This window comes from Mauremys mutica, chromosome 7 (assembly GCF_020497125.1).
Source record: "Mauremys mutica isolate MM-2020 ecotype Southern chromosome 7, ASM2049712v1, whole genome shotgun sequence".
Classification (NCBI taxonomy): domain Eukaryota; kingdom Metazoa; phylum Chordata; order Testudines; family Geoemydidae; genus Mauremys; species Mauremys mutica.
The window spans coordinates 42604575-42621419 of NC_059078.1; the positions used below are offsets into that span (position 1 = coordinate 42604575).

Below are 16845 nucleotides of genomic sequence, written 5' to 3' on the forward strand. Positions count from 1 at the left end.
CCCACTGCTGCAGCCCTGGAGTAGCGGCAGCAGGGCTCCAGCGACGCTTTAAAGGGTCCGGGGCTCCAGCTGCTGTGGGGAGCCCAGACCCTTTAAAGCGCTGCCCGAGCCCCGCTGCCGCAGTCCCGGGGTAGCGGCAGCAGGGCTCCAGCAGTGATTTAAAGGGCCCGGGGCTCCGGCTGCTGTGGGAAGCCCGGACCCTTTAAAGCGCTGCCCGAGCCCCACTGCTACCGCGCTATATGCGAACCCATATTACGTCAGGTCGCGTTACAGCAGGGTAGAGGTGTACTTGTAATGCAAGCAGGGCTTAGTGTGATGTATAAAACTCAAGGCAGTTGTGATTTCAAGTGAGGAGTGAACAGCAAGAGTGGCTGAACTAAATAAAGATTCTGATTTTATGAATTAGAAGGAAGGTGAAGATGAACAGAACTGTCTACAAAGGAAGTTTTTTGACAATTTTTTCATAAGATGTCAGCAGGTCTTTAGTGATGATAGGAAAAAAAACCCAAGGCCTAACATAATATCTAGTGTAATCTTGCAAGGGGCACTCTCAAAGTATTTCTAACCTTGAGAATAAAGTATTTGAGATATTTGAGCAACAGCCTCCAATGACTCAAGAAGCATTAATGAGAGAAGAATTCTGAAGTAAGCAATAGGAACAGAACTGCTGGTCAAGAAAGGGAATTACAATTATTTTATGATGTGGTAGCATCCAGAGGCCCTAGTCATGTTTGGTACCTCAATGTGAAAGAGGCTGTATATAAACACATAAAAGGACTCAGTCCTTGCCTTGAAAAGCTTATAATCCATCTTCTCAGTTTCCTTAAGTGAGAGCAGACTTAGTGCTTGTTTACAAAAACACGTAGGTCATTACTAGCCGGGAAGTAAATGTACCCCACACTAGCCCACTGCACAGTAAGTATCTGTGTGGACCTTGCTGACACACACTAAAAATCCTATACTGAGCATTTATCTACCCAGTTTCAAAGCATGGTAGATCAAAGCCCACTAAAAAGTATTAGGTCCACATGTGCACAGTGCGTGGCAGGACAGTGCTAGATAACTAAGTGTTCCTGTAGAAAAGCCCTAAAAGAATGAGCTCTTGAAGATACTGTAAGACATGTCAGATTAATATTTGGTTTTGTAGCTGACGTAGTGGGTTACCACTAAATTGTTCAACTCTAGGCCAGGGTAGAAGCTATTTATAATTGACTGATAGCACCACCCCACTTCCTTAGGGCTTTTTAAAGTATCTTATACTGAAAAAACCCTTAACAGTTCCTTGTCAGAGTGTCTACTACTGAATCTGTACTGCCAAGAGCAGCACCAAATTAACAAATCAGCACAATGCTTTTCCCAGTGGGCTCCAAAACTTTATTGCATAGGCCCTAGAACGGACTCCATTATAAAAGTGGGCATTAATATGGGATAGAAGTGGTGAGTTTCTTAACACAGTGGGTGAACAGTAACAAGTCAGAAGAGTGTGTTGTGTCTTACCTTATTGCGGTTTGGGGAAAACTTCAGAAAACGCAGCACCACACAACGCTAAGGAAGGGAGAGAGTGAGGTGGGGGGAAATTGTTACATTAGCACTAAAAACAGTATATTAGTTTATGCAGTTTAATTTCTAAAAACATAATTATTAAACAATTCATTTAAACATGAAAGAACGGCAAGGTAGGAGATCTTGTGGTTAAAGCACTGAATCGAGATTCAAGCTAGGTACTACTCCCAGCTTTGACAGATTTCCTCTTGTTCTGTGTTCTTGGACATGGCACTCACTCAGTGCTTCCACTCACCATCTGTAAATTAAGGATAATACTTCCATACCTCACAGGACTGTTCTGATAAATTGCTCAGATATTATGGCATTGACCACCACAGAAAACAAAAAAACAAAATGAAACCAAGTATTTTCTCCATGAATTTTGGCTCCACGTGACTTAGCATGGTTCTGCTAGAGACCTAGTTGCCTGAAAAAATCAATACATGATTTCAAGATTTTCCGAAGACGTCTATTCACAACACTTACCAAATAGCTGCAATGATGAAATTCCACCTAGTAACACTAAGTTTATGAAAGTGAGCAGGTATAAAGGAAAAAAGAGCCACAGCTTTACAACTAAAAAGTCATATGTGACATATTGGGCAAAATACTGTAGATTTCTAATAGGGCCCCTCCCCCTGAAACCACATATGTTTCCTACAAGTCAAGATTTTTAAGACACAAAGCGAAGTTACTTCAGCATTTTTTTTTTCAGTTCTATACAGGAAACCAACACTGAAGTTCACAAGTTAATCATAGGCAAACTGAATGAAAGTAATAACACACTTATCCTGGATGACCACTTTCATTTTTAAGAGTCCAAGATGAAACAAACAACTGTTGGCCTAAGTTAGATTTAGTAAGAAACTGAGTTGTAAATAGCTGATTAAAGGTCTAATAAAACACCACTTTCCTTGGAGAAGGGAAGTCGCCTCAGGAATCCTTGCACTCTCAAAAGTCAGTCCTGTCCCAAAGAGCTTACACTCTAAGTAGCCAATCTGCAAATACTTCCTTAGCTGCATTTACTTTTCTTTTGTGTTAAGTCCCAGAATGGCACCTAGTTTGAGGGAACTAGGACGTCCTAGAAGACAGCCTTTATTACACAAAACTGTGGGGGCCACAGTAGGGAAAAAAAAATGAAGCATTTGTTTTCTGTGTTCAACACTTAGCCGCCTAACTTTTAGAAAAGTTCCAACTATATTATACGAGACAAAAAAGGAACTACATGTGTCATTTGCTCCTATTGATTAAAGTGTCTTGAAAGCAGAAAAGATGCCCGTAACACAAATTGGGGAAGACACTGTTGATTTTGCATCTTTCTGTTATGTTAACTGCGAGTATGTGGAGAAAGTCTCTGGCTATGTTGCAAATAATTTTGTCTACTGTGCTTGTAATGTGCCCAATTCAAAGGTGGCACCATGGCAAGACAGAACTGAATATGGGCATTGAAAGCTTTAACTGCATATTGCTGAATGGGAAAGAGCAATAACTATTTTTAATGAATAGTGTGAAAAGGAAGAGCACCAGGAGGGAGGCAAGATAGATGGGGATGGCAATGTCAAAACACTAACAAGTGAGGTCTGGGTACCAACATTATAATTAAACTGAAAACACCCCTTCTGAATTCCAATTTAACTGATCCTGAAAGGGTTCCAATGCTTTGGATTGAACATTACACTATAAAAAAAATGTTGTAAATAAATCTAGTATTAAAACAAATTAACTTGCATTTGACTACTGTATTGACAAAAATTGCTGCATGGCATTTGCTCATTTCTATAGTTCTATTACTTTTCTTGATAGCGTAAATGTTGGGTTTGAGTTCAACATTCATGAACTTGCATACTGCTTATTCTGAAGTATTACACGAGTGCTTTCCATGTACATTTTTCAGCTGAAATAAGTATTTTCCTCCGTGTTTTAAACATTCAGATAAGTGACATGCTGACCGTTTCCCCACAGCAACTTTAATTCAAATCTTACATACTTCTACGGCATCCATCTCAGATAAGCAGATAGGATAAAATAAATTTGGAAAGATATCCTGATTTTTTTTTTAAAAAAAATCCTCTTAGCAAGTTTGAAGTAAGATAGTGCAACATCCCTTTAATGTAACTGAGCTTTGAGAGATGACAATCTGAGGTCACTGTACTTACATTGCAACATCTACACAACTGTGTAAAACTCAGGTTTTGCAACTTCCATTCTTACAAATAACAGATGCAGTTCTGGTAAAGTGGCAAACTTTAAAACAAATAACCCCTTAAAATTAATTTCAATAAATCATTATCTCATGATAAATAGCTACAAGTTTTCTTACATTCATTCTATGCAGTCTCAGCAATGAGACATTACCAAAGAAAACGGGAGTACTTGTGGCACCTTAGAGACTAACAAATTTATTTGAGCATAAGCTTTCATGGGCTAAAACCCACTTCATCAGATGCATGCAGTGGAAAATACAGTAGGTACACACACACACACACACACAAAACAATCGGTGTTACCATACACCAGGGGTCGGCAACCTTTCAGAAGCAATGTGCTGAGTCTTCATTTATTCACTCTAATTTAAGGTTTCCTGTGCCCGTAATACATTTTAACATTTTTAGAAGGTCTCTTTCTATAAGTCTATAATATATAATTAAACTATTGTTGTATGTAAAGTAAATAATGTTTTCAAAATGTTTAAGAAGCTTCATTTAAAAATTAAATTAAAATGCAGAGTCCCCCAGACCGGTGGCCAGGACCCGGGCAGTATGAGTGCCACTGAAAATCAGCTTGAGTGCCGCCTCCGGCATGCGTGCCATAGGTTGCCTACCCCTGCCATACACACTGTAACAAGAGTGATCAGTTAAGGTGAGCTATTACCAGCAGGAGAGAAAAAAAACAAAACTTTGTAATGGTAATCAAAATGGCCCATTTCCAGCAGTTGACAAGAAGGTGTAAGGAACTGGGGGGGGGGGGGGAATAAACACGGGAGAACTATTTTTTTCCTCTCTCCTGCTGGTAATAGCTCACCTTAACTGATCACTTTTGTTACAGTGCGTATGGTAACACCCATTGTTTCATGTTCTCTGTGTGTGTGTGTAGGTAGGTAGGTAAGATAGATTAGACAGATATAAAATCTTCCTACTGTATTTTCCACTGCATGCATCCGATGAAGTGGGTTTTAGTCCACAAAAGCTTATGCTCAGATAAATTTGTTAGTCTCTACGGTGTCACAAGTACTCCTGTTCTTTTTGCGGATACAGACTAACCCGGCTGCTACTCTGAAACTTGTCATTACCAAAGAAGTGAAGGTTTAGACTTTGATAAGTATTCATTAACTCACATGAATTCCCATCTACTATTAAGTTACTTTGACCCTAATGCCCATCTTAACGTGGCATTGACATTCTAATTATTTGATCAAATTTGTTCCCTCCTGTTATTTACTTAATATATTTCATTAAAGAAGGCAACTTCCAAGACTCATGGACTTTAAAGTGAAGAGACCATTATGATCTTCTAGTCTGTTAGTCTATAAGGTGCCACAGGATTCTTTGCTGCTTTTACAGAACCAGACTAACACGGCTACCCCTCTGATACTAGTCTGACCTCCTGTACAACGCAGGCCACAGAATCTCACCCACCCGTTCCTGTAACAAATCCCTGACTTATGTCTCAGCTACTGAAGTTCTCAACTTGTGGTTTAAAGACTTCAAGGTGCAGAGAATCCTCCAGCAAGTGACCCATGCCCCACGCTGCAGAGAAAGGAAAAACAAAAACAAAAAAAAACAGGGCCTCTGCCAAATCTGCCCTGGAGGAAAATTCCTTCCCAACCCCAAATCTGGCAATCAGCTAAACCATGAGCATGTGGGCAAGACTCACCAGCCAGACACCCAGGAAAGAATTCACTCTAGTAACGCAGATCTCACCCCACCGAACATCTCATCACAGGCCATTGGACATATTTACCGCTAATAGTCAAAGATCAATTAATTGCCAAAATTAGGCTATCCCATCATACTATCCCTTCCATAAACTTATCAAGCTTAGTCTTGAAGCCAGATATGTCTTTTGCCTCCACTGCTCCCCTTGGAAGGCTATTCCACAACTTCACTCCTCTGATGGTTAGAAACCTTCGTCTAATTACAAGTCTAAACTTCCTGATGGCCAGTTTATATCCATTTGTTCTTGTGTCCACATTGGTACTGAGCTTAAATAATTCCTCTCCCTCCCTGGTATTTATCCCACTGATATATTTATAGAGAGCAATCACATCTCCCCTCAGCTTTATTTTGGTTAGGCTAAACAAGCCAAGCTCTTTGAGTCTCCTTCCATAAGACAGGTTTTCCATTCATCCAATCATCCTAGTAGCCCTTCTCTGTACCTGTTCCAGTTTGAATTCATCCTTCTTAAACATGGGAGACCAGAACTGCACACAATATTCCAGATGAGGTCTCACCAGTTCCTTGGATAACGGTACTAACACCTCCTTATCTCTACTGGAAATACCTTGCCTGATGCATCCCAAGACCACATTAGCTTTTTTCCACAGCCATATCACATTGGTGGCTCATAGTCATCCTGTGATCAACCAATACTCCGAGCTCCTTCTCCTCCTCTGTTAACTTTCAAGTGATGCGTCCCCAGTTTATAACAAAAATTCTTATTAATCCCTAAATGCATGACCTTGCACTTTTCACTATTAAATTTCATCCGATTTCTATTACTCCAGTTTACAAGGTCATCCAGATATTCCTGTAGAATCTCCCGGTCCCTCTCTGTATTGGCAATACCTCCCAGCTTTGTGTCATTCGCAAACTTTATTAGCATGTTCCCACTTTTTGTGCCAAGGTCAGTAATAAAAAGATTAAATAAGATTGGTCCCAAAACCAATCCCTGAGGAACTCCACTAGTAACATCCTATGAGCCTGACAGTTCACCTTTCAGTATGACTCGTCGTAGTCTCCCCTTTAACCAGTTCCTTATCCATCTTTCAATTTTCATATTGATCCCCATCTTTTCCAATTTAAATAATAATTCCCCATGTGGAACCTGTGGCAAATTGCCGGCACTATTATGATGGGTCTCACTTTCTCCTCTTGTGGGGGTTCAGGGCGCCGTTTCTCACCCCTGAACTGAGGTATCAACTGTCCCACTAGTGTCCCAGAAAAGGGGAGTGGAGAGGGAGGGACCCAGGCCCGCCCTCTACTCTGGGTTCCAGCCCAGGGGCCCTAGGGATAGCAGTGAACCACTTGAACTAGCGATTCCTTCCCCTGGGCTACTTCCCTCTCCGGCCCTTCAGCTTGTGGGGCTTCCTGCCCGCTCTCCGCTTGGGCCAAATTTCTCCCAACCCCTTGTGTCTGTAGAGTCCCTCTGCTCTGCACAAGCCAGGTTTCTCTTTACCTAGGGTCTTGGTCTTCTGGCCCACCACACACTCCTCCCAACTGCTCTCCGCTCCAACACCAAACCACTCTGCTTCAACTCCTCCAATTGTCCGATTGAAGCAGGGGGGTTTTATCAGTTGACTGGCTTCAGGTACTGTAATTGGCTTAATTGGTTTCAGATGCTCTAATTTATCTGTAGCAGCCTCTCTTCCCTCTACAGGGAATAAGACTCATCATTCTGGGGCTTGCATATCTCCCATCTATCACTCTCCTACTGAAATAATAGTATACTCTGTGCGTCCGAAGATGACTGATCAGTCCGATTCGGGCGTGGAACGTCCTGTCACACGTCAGACAGACATGTGATGGCACTGTTAATGATGTGCGGGCAGCTCTGGGCTTGCGCAGCTCACGCTTTCTTTCAGCCTCAGCAGTACACCTCACCTCAGAGGTATTACTGCCTGTGTGAATGAGGCTGCGCCATGCTGAACAGTCCATGAGCCTTCGTGCATGACTCTGATACACAGTCCATGTCTCGCAGGCGTACAGCAGAGTTGGAAGCACCACTGCTCGGTAGACCTTCAGCTTTGTTGGTAGGCTGATCCCTCAACGTTCCCAGACATTGGAGTGCAATCGGCCAAATGCAGAGCTGGCTTTAGCAATTCTGCAGTTTACTTCATCATCGACTGACACTGCTCGGGAAAGGGTACTGCCCAGGTACGTGAAGTGGTCCACTGCCTGAAGTCTCTGTCCATTTACAGTGATGGACGGTTCTGAGTACGGAGCATGGGGAGCTGGCTGGTGCATGACCTGAGTCTTCTTGATGTTAATGGTGAGACCGAAGTTGTTGCATGCAGATGAAAACTTGTCCATACTGGCTTGCATTTCTGGCTCTGTACTAGCATTCAGAGCACAATCATCGGCAAAGTCTCAAAGTACAGTTTCCTTCACCTTGGTGATGGTACGCAGTCGCCTCAGATTGAATAGTTTCCCGTCAGTTCTGTACTTCAGGCCTACTCCTTCAGTGCAGTGTTGAAAGGCATCAGTCAGAGTGGCAGAGAATATCATGCTGAACAAAGTGGGTGCTAAAACACACCCTTGCTTGACGCCGTTGGTGACTGGGAAGGCCTCAGATGTTTCACCGTCATCCAGGACACGAGCCATCATACTGTGATGAAATTGACGTACCATTCGTATGAATCTGTCTGGAAAGCCGAATTTCGACATGATCCTCCACAGGCTCTGGCGACTGACAGAGTCGAACGCTTTCGTGAGGTCCACAAAAGTTGTGTAGAGTTCACGATTCTGCTCTTGACATTTCTCCTGTAGCTGACGCATAGTGAAGATCATGTCAATAGTCTCACGTCCCTTGCGGAAGCCACACTGTGATTCTGGCAGTAAGCCCTGCTCCAGGTGAGTGATCAATCGGTTCAACAGAACCCATGCAAGAATTTTCCCCGCTGTAGAGAGCGGCGAGATTCCACAGTGATTGTCACATACCTGGCGATTGCCCTTCCTCTTATAGAGGTGCACGATGGACGCGTCTCTAAATTCCTGTGGAATGGATCCCTGCTTCCAGAAGGACTGAAACAGCTCAGTGAGTTTCCGTAGCAGCATGGGTCCACCGACTTTGTACACCTCTGCTGGTATGGCATCTGACCCTGGGGCTTTGCCACTTGACAGCTGGTTGATGGCTTTCGTCCTCTTCTGGGGAAGCATCCATGGAGTCATTGACTGCAACCTGGGGAATCTTGTCAATGGCATCATCATTGATGACTGAGGGGCAGTTGGGCTGAACATTTTGAAGCAGTTCTCATCTGTGGAGAATCTGCGTCTTCTCTGTAAGGAGCACAGTGCCATCAGAGTTCAGGATGATAGCACAGCATCTTGTTCTTCGTAGAATTTATCCTTTACATCCTCTAGGTTGGTCATTGTGGGAGCATATGCACTGATCAAAGTAGCTTGTTTTCCTTTTTGAAGCGGAAGCTGCATTGTCATGAGTCGGTCATTCACACTCTTGGGGGAACCGGCAAGTTTCTGAACAAGATGATTCTTGATGGCAAAGCCAACTCCAGATTCGCGACGCTCATCACTGCTGCGGCCACTCCAGAAGAATGTATAGCCTCCGCCTGACTCGGACAGCTGTCCTTCATTAGCAAGGCAAGTTTCACTAAGGGCTGCAATGTCAATGTTGTAGCATGCGAGCTCTCTGGCGACAAGTGCTGTTCTTCTCTCCAGTCTGTCTGCCGTGATGTTGTCCAGTAGCGTGCGCACATTCCATGTGCCAATGGTGATCGGTGTCACTCTAAGTTATGTTTTTGTTCGACCGCTTTTATGGGATCCCCGCCAGCTGCGGTATGCTGGCCAGGGTAAGGTGAAGCAGGCAATGTTTAGGGCACCTTTTCTAGCCCCCTCCTCATTCTACGGAGGTGAGCAGTGCAATCCTGAATAGGGCTGCTCAGTCGCTCAAGAAGACACCGAGCTTCACTGCTGCTTCGGTCAGTGAGGAACGACCATTATACCTGAGCCACCTGTGTGCAGGTCCGCGACTACAGCTCCCAGTGTATCCACACCTGCTGCTTCGTCGCTCGCCCATCGCCACAGGACTTGATATGATATGATGTCGAGACTTGCGCATGAATTGGATTAAAGTGAGGGAGAGTTGCGCGACGTCAACCTCACTCTCTTTTACCAGTTCCTATCTGTATCCAGTGGCAGGACAAGAGTTGAGACGGCTGGAGATAGGGCAGGGTGCAGTGGATGACCAGGACGCCTACGTGTCTTGTCGTGCTCTTGAGCGATCCACAACGCTTGCTGTCACCGCCTTCCTGACCATTGAGCCAGGTTTCCTCAGTCAGCCGGATCCAGCCTTCGCATGCAATGGGTAGACAGGCCCTAACTCACCGAGGGTCTCAGACTCATCGGCCACCCTCACCTGGTTTAGCCCGCCAGTCAAGACGGTTTCTGGGGTGTGGCCGCTGTCGCATGCTGACCGCTACTTGGAGCTACAGGTCAGAGCTGGGTGTCAAGTGGGGACCAAAGTGGATGAGCTACTCCTAGGAGTACGACTGCTCCCCTATCAGAGTTACTACCCCTCCCTGACAACCCCATCCATCTGGTAGAGCTGCAGGAAAGGCAACTAGACTACAGACTCCCACTGCATCCATTGTGTAACCGTCTGCCCTCCTCATCAAGTTCCATATCCTCCTCACCCAGGCTCCTGGCACCCTGCCACTCAACTCCAGGGGACGGGCAACAGAAAGCTGTCATTCAAACAGCTTTGATTTATAGTGTGGCTACAATAAGCAATGTGGCCTTGTCCTTCCCTCCTCCCCCACCCCACCCCGTTATCAAACCCTTTGTACACCAGGGCTACCTTTTACTAGTCAGCGATCTCAAGGTTTTTTTTAATAAATAAAGAATGAATGGAGTCAGAACAATAGGGACTTTATTTCCTGTGCCTGCTGTGGTCAAAGGAGGGTAGGGGGATTGGATTACAGGGAAGTATATTCACCAAAGGGGGCGGGTTTGCATCAAGGACAAAAACACACAACTGTCACACCATAGCCTGGTCAGTCATGAAACTGTTTTTCAAAGCCTCTCTGATGTGCAGCACACCTTGCTGTGCTCTTCTAATTGCCTTGGTGTCTGGCTGTTCAAAATGGGTTACCAGACGATTTGCCTCAACCTCCCACCCTGCCATAAACATCTCCCCCTTATTCTCATAGATATCGTGGAGCACAAAGCAAGCAGCAATAACAATGAGAATATTGCTTTCGCTGAGGTCTAACCTACTCAGCAAACTGCACCAGCACCCCTTTAAACATCCAAAGGCACATTCTACCACCATTCTGCACTTGCTCAGCCTATAGTTCATCTGCTCCTTAATGCTGTGCAGGCTGCCTACGTACAGCTTCATGAGCCATGGGAGCAAGGGGTAGGCTGGGTCCCCAAGGATAACTATTGGCATTTCATGGCGATCGGGGGAGGTCCTGGATGACTGGAAAAAAGCTAATGTAGTGCCCATCTTTAAAAAAGGGAAGAAGGAAGATCCAGGGAACTACAGGCCAGTCAGTCTCACCTCAGTCCCTGGAAAAATCATGGAACAGGTCCTCAAGGAATCAATTCTGAACCACTTAAAGGAGGGGGAAGTGATCAGGAACAGTCAGCATGGATTCACCAAGGGCAAGTCATGCCTGACTAACCTAATTGCCTTCTATGATGAGATAACCGGCTCTGTGGATGAGGGGAAAGCAGTGGATGTGCTATTTCTGGACTTTAGCAAAGCTTTTGATACAGTCTCCCACAGTATTCTTGCCAGCAAGTTAAAGAAGTCTGGGCTGGATGAATGGACGGTAAGGTGGATAGAAAACTGGCTAGATGGTCGGGCTCAACGGGTAGTGATTAATGGCTCCATGTCTAGTTGGCAGCCGGTATCAAGTGGAGTGCCCCAAGGATCGGTGCTGGGGCCGGTTTTGTTCAATATCTTCATTAACGATCTGGAGGATGGTGTGGACTGCACCCTTAGCAAGTTTGCAGATGACACTAAACTGGGAGGAGTGGTTGATACGCTGGAGGGTAGGGATAGGATACAGAGGGACCTAGACAAATTAGAGGATTGGGCCAAAAGAAATATGATGAGGTTCAACAAGGACAAGTGCAGAGTCCTGCACTTAGGACGGAAGAATCCCATACACTGTTACAGACTAGGGACCAAATGGCTGGGCAGCAGTTCTGCAGAAAAGGACCTAGGGGTTACGGTGGACGAAATGCTGAATATGAGTCAACAGTATGGCCTTGTTGCCAAGAAGGCTACTGGCATTTTGGGTTGTATAAGTAGGGGCATTTCCAGCAGATCGAGGGATGTGATCATTCCCCTCTATTCAGCACTGGTGAGGCCTCATTTGGAGTACTGTGTCCAGTTTTGGGCCCCACACTACAAGAAGGATGTGGATATATTGGAGAGAGTCCAGCGGAGGGCAACAAAAATGATTAGGGGGCAGGAGCACATGACTTATGAGGAGAGGCTGAGGGAACTGGGATTGTTTAGTCTGCAGAAGAGAAGAATGAGGGGGGATTTGATAGCTGCTTTCAACTACCTGAAAGGGGGTTCCAAAGAGGATGGATCTAGACTGTTCTCAGTGGTAGAAGATGACAGAACAAGGAGTAATAGTCTCAAGTTGCAGAGGGGGAGGTTTAGGTTGGACATTAGGAAAAACTTTTTCACTAGTAGGGTGGTGAAGAACTGGAATGGGTTATCTAGGGAGGTGGTGGAATCTCCTTCCTTAGAGGTTTTTAAGGTCAGGCTTGACAAAGCCCTGGCTGGGATGATTTAGTTGGGTTTGGTCCTGCTTTGAGCAGGGGGTTGGACTAGATGACCTCCTGAGGTCCCTTCCAACCCTGAGATTCTATGATTCAACATCCCCAACGGTTATTTTTCTAGTCTGGGAAGAAAGTCCCTTCTTGCAGCTTTCCAAACAGCCCAGAGTTCTGAAAGATGCAAGCATCATGCATCTTTCCCAACCATCCCATGTTGACGTCGGTGAAACGGCCCCGGTGATCCACCAGTGCTTGCAGCACCATCAAGAAGTAGCCCTTGCAGTTTATGTACTGTTTGGCAAGGTGGTCCATGCCAAGATAGGGATATGCATTCTGTCTATCGCCCCACCACAGTTAGGGAACCCCATTGCAGCAAAGCCATCCACTATGATCTGCACATTTTCCAGAGTCACCACCCTTCTTAGCAGAAGGGTACTGATTGCCCTGGCTACTTGGATCACAGTGACCCCCACGGTAGATTTGCCCACTTTGAATTGATTCCCGACTCACCGGTAGCAGTCGGGTGTTACAAGCTTCCACAGGTCTATTGCCACTCGCTTCTCAGCTGTCAGGGCAGGTCTCATCTTGGTATTCCTGCACTTCAGGGTGGGGGAAAGCAAATCAAAGTTCCATGAAAGTGGCCTTACACATGCGAAAGTTGGCAGCCACTGGGTATCATCCCATATCTGCAACACTATGCGGTCCCACCAGACTATGCTTGTTTGCCAGGCCCAGAATCAGCGTTCCACTGTATCAACATGCCCCAGTGCCGCCATGATATCCCAATTGCCACATCCATTCCTTTCAGGAACGTCTGTGTCCATGTCCATGTCTTCCTTATGCTGGTGGCTCCTAGCCAGGCTCTGCACATACTGCATAATGCGCGAGGTGTTTACAATGCTGTCAAAAGCAGCACGCAGCTGAGCGGGCTCCATGCTATGGCATCTGCACAGATAACCCAGAAAAAGAGGTGTGAAATGATTGTTTGCTGTTTTCAAGGAGAGAGAGGAGACTGACTACATGTACCCAAAACCACCCATGATAATGTTTTTGTCCCATCAGGCATTGGGAGCTTAACCCAGAATTCAAATGGGCCGTGGGGACTGTGGGATAGCTACCCACAGTGCATCACTTCGTGAGTCGATGCTAACCACAGTATCAAGGACGCACTCCGCCAACCTAATGCACTTAGTGGGGACACGCACAATCAACTGCATAAAATCACTTAGGGTATGGCTACACTTACGGTTTGCAGCGCTGGTAGTTTGCAGCGCTGGTCATCCAGCTGTGCAGGGCCAGCGCTGGTGGAGGCTTTCCAGCGCTGCAAATCGCCAGTGTAGCCATACCCTTACTAAAGATTGACTTCTATAAAATCAACCTAATTTCGTAGTGTAGACATGCCCATACACTTGTATGCAAGGGATGTAAGAACAAACAGAATAAATATTTCAGGTATGGCAGAATAAAACTTGTTTATTCAGGATCTCAGAGGCTGTTCCTATTCTAGGACTTGTGAATGTAAATATCACATTTGTATGAATAAATACAAAATAGAACCCACATCTGTGATAGAGCTAAAACTGAACAATAACTGAAAAAGCAAAGGTGCCAACCAGAATTCAGAAATTGTGGATTTCTTGCTATGAACACTGTCATAGTGTTAAAGGACTGAAGCAACTGACCTATTTTCCTAATATTAAGGAAAAAGCACTAAATTTGTTTCTGTATCAAGAGCACTGGAAATATTGCAGAACTCTGAAGTTCTTTTCAGAAAGTCGCTGGTTCCTAGCTGCACTGGGAAATTGAACTAGCAGTCACATTTTGAATAAAATACACCTGAGATACTAGCATAGTGTTATTGTATGCTTTAAAACAAAATATAGTAGCAAAGCATTAAATAAAATTTGAGTACTTGGGTACTGTAGTATAAATTTAAAATAAAACAAGTTGCTAGAGTTTCTTTTCTGCTTATTTACCTTTGAGATACCATTAATGTTAAATCTGGTCTCGTCTATTTCTGCTGGAGGACCTGTTGGGATTTTCAAAGGATGTATACTTTTCAGGGTGAATAAAAATCAATGATTTTCAAAAAAAAATTGATTTTTATTTAAATTGGATTTTTTTCATTAAATGCTTTTTGAGGAAAATACTTATCTAAAGATATATCTTAATTAAAACTCTCATCATGGAATAGAGATTATAAATTCTAATTCTATATTATGAGACAATATATTCATGTAATGTTTAAGAAAAGTTTTGTAAATGAGTTCCAATAGTTCATGGATTAGGGACCCAATTTTATGGGGTCCCAGGGGCGTCTGTATAGATTATTTAGGTTAATCTTTCTATCTACCCAATGGGACTCAGTGCTCAGTCTAGAACAGGGGTCTCAAACTCAAATGACCATGAGGGCCACATGAGGACTAGTACATTGGCCCGAGGGCTGCATTACTGACACCTCCCCCCACCGCCCTCAGCCCTGCCCCCACTCCACCACTTACATGAGGCCCCGCCCCTGCCTCTTCCCACCCCTTCCCCGAAATCCCCACCCCAACTCTGCCCCCTCCCTTCCTCACATTCCGGCCGGCACGGGGGCAGAGCAGGCAAGGAGCCTGCCCTTCCCCTGGTCTGCATTGGGCCGGAGCCGCTCTACATAAAAACTGGGGCAGGGTGGGGGGGGCCCTCGAAGAGCTTGCGGGCCACAGAAAATCACCCCGCGGGCCGCATGTTTGAGACCCCTGGTCTAGAAGATACCATCAGAGACGCTTAGTTTTCCAGTTCTCAAACTGTACATTTGTGCCTCCAGAGATAACATGCTTGCTAACAGCAGAAATGTTTTAAAATAAATATATGGATGAGAGAAATAACAGACCTCAACCTTATTGTCCCTCTGCAAATGTGTGTACACAGAGTCAATCCCTTACCTCTCTCTAAAAGTGCAAAGTTTCAAAAAGTTCAATGAATAAAAGATTGTTGGGGGTGGAATAGATTTAGACAAGGAGAAGAAGTCTGAAGATAAATGTGAGAAGAGAGGGACAGTATAAACAAAAATGAAACTGTTTGAGCAGCATATTCCAGAAGTCTTGAGGTCTTTGAGTGTAGCCTTCACTGATGAGATCTACCATACCATTCTCTCACTAGAAGGGGAAACTTATAATGGCAGCAGGCCATAAAAGAGACCCAGTTTGGGTCTCATCTATCTCTGAGTTGTATTAAGGTTAAACCAACCAACAAGTATGCACTTTTATGTAGAAATCCATAATTAAATTGAGTCTTCCTGACTAGTGATTTAAATCGATTTGATTTAAATCAAATCCACCCTGATACTGTTAGTCCCTTCACTTAAGTTTTAAGAGCTAAGTTGTTAAATCTTTAACAAAGTCATCTTTTCCCAAAAGTGTTAATAATTTTGTTGTCCTTAGCTATTTAACTGCCAACAAAAACTGAAGTTTAAGCACTCTTAACTGTAATTTCCTTCTCCCAGTAATCACTCTCTTCTGATGTCATTCTTCTGGTTCACCACTCACAGTGTCTTCAAGACTTGATAGACCAGCCATAAAGCGGAAATTTTCATAGGCACAAATGGGAGTTGGGCATCTTAAGGGCTTGTCTTGGACTTAACTCATGTGGTATGAAAACTCTTTGTAAAACAAGCCCCAGTAGTCATTTGCGCCTTTGAAAATTGCCCCTTAAATTTCTAATGTAAACATCAAGCTGGAAAAAAAGCTCCAATTCCTGAAGATGTCTTTTAGCACTTTTTTTACTCATCAAAAAGCAGCAAAAATGTGTATGGATGTTCCCATTTTTCTTTTTTAAGGTTACTGTTAATACGAAATAAACATAGGAGGACTGCACCATACAACCTAAGTACATAAGAATGGCCATACTGGGTCAGAGCAAAGGTCCACCTAGCCCAGTATCTTGTCTTCTGACAGTGGCCAATGTCAGGTGCCCCAGAGGGAATGAACAGAACCAGTAATCATCAAGTGATCCATTCCGTCGCCCATTCCCAGCTTCTGGCAAACAGAGGCTAGGGACACCATTCCTGCCCATCCTGCTAATAGCCACTGATGGACCTATCCTCCAGGAATTTATCTAGTTCTTTTTTTAACCATGTTATGGTCTTGGCCTTCACAACATCCTCTGGCAAGGAGTTCCACAGGTTGACTGTGCCCTGTGTAAAGAAATACTTCCTTTTGTTCATTTTAAACCTGCTGCCTATTAATTTCATTTGGTGACCCCTAGTTCGTGTGTTATGAGAAGGAGTAAACAACACTTCCTTATTTACTTTCTCTACACCAGTCATGATTATGTAGACCTCAATCATATCTCCCCTTAGCTGTGTTTCTTCCAAGATGAAAAGTCCCAGTCTTATTAATCTCTCCTCATATGGAAGCCATTCCATACCCCTAATCATTTTTGTTGCCCTTTTCTGAACCTTTTCTAATTCCAATACATCTTTTTTGAGATGGGATGACCACATCTGCATGAAGTATTCAAGATGTGGGTGGTACCATAGATTTATACAGAGGCAATATGATATTTTCTATTTTATTAGCTATCCCTTGCTTAATGATTCCCAACATTCAGTTCGCTTTTTTGACTG

General features: G+C 44.2%; 1 protein-coding gene across 6 annotated transcripts in view; it reads right to left on the minus strand.

The window, feature by feature from the left end:
- The window catches only part of IPPK (inositol-pentakisphosphate 2-kinase), a 96897-nt gene that overhangs the window by 54522 nt on the left and 25530 nt on the right, over positions 1 to 16845 (minus strand). For 4 of the 6 annotated variants that reach the window (XM_045024934.1, XM_045024938.1, XM_045024944.1 and 1 more), the window contains exon 2: positions 1498 to 1545. The exons of the other annotated variants lie outside the window; for them this stretch is intronic. In XM_045024934.1, coding sequence (XP_044880869.1) covers positions 1498 to 1545 — 48 coding nt within the window. The remainder of the gene's footprint in view (positions 1 to 1497; positions 1546 to 16845) is intronic. 6 annotated transcript variants of the gene reach the window in all.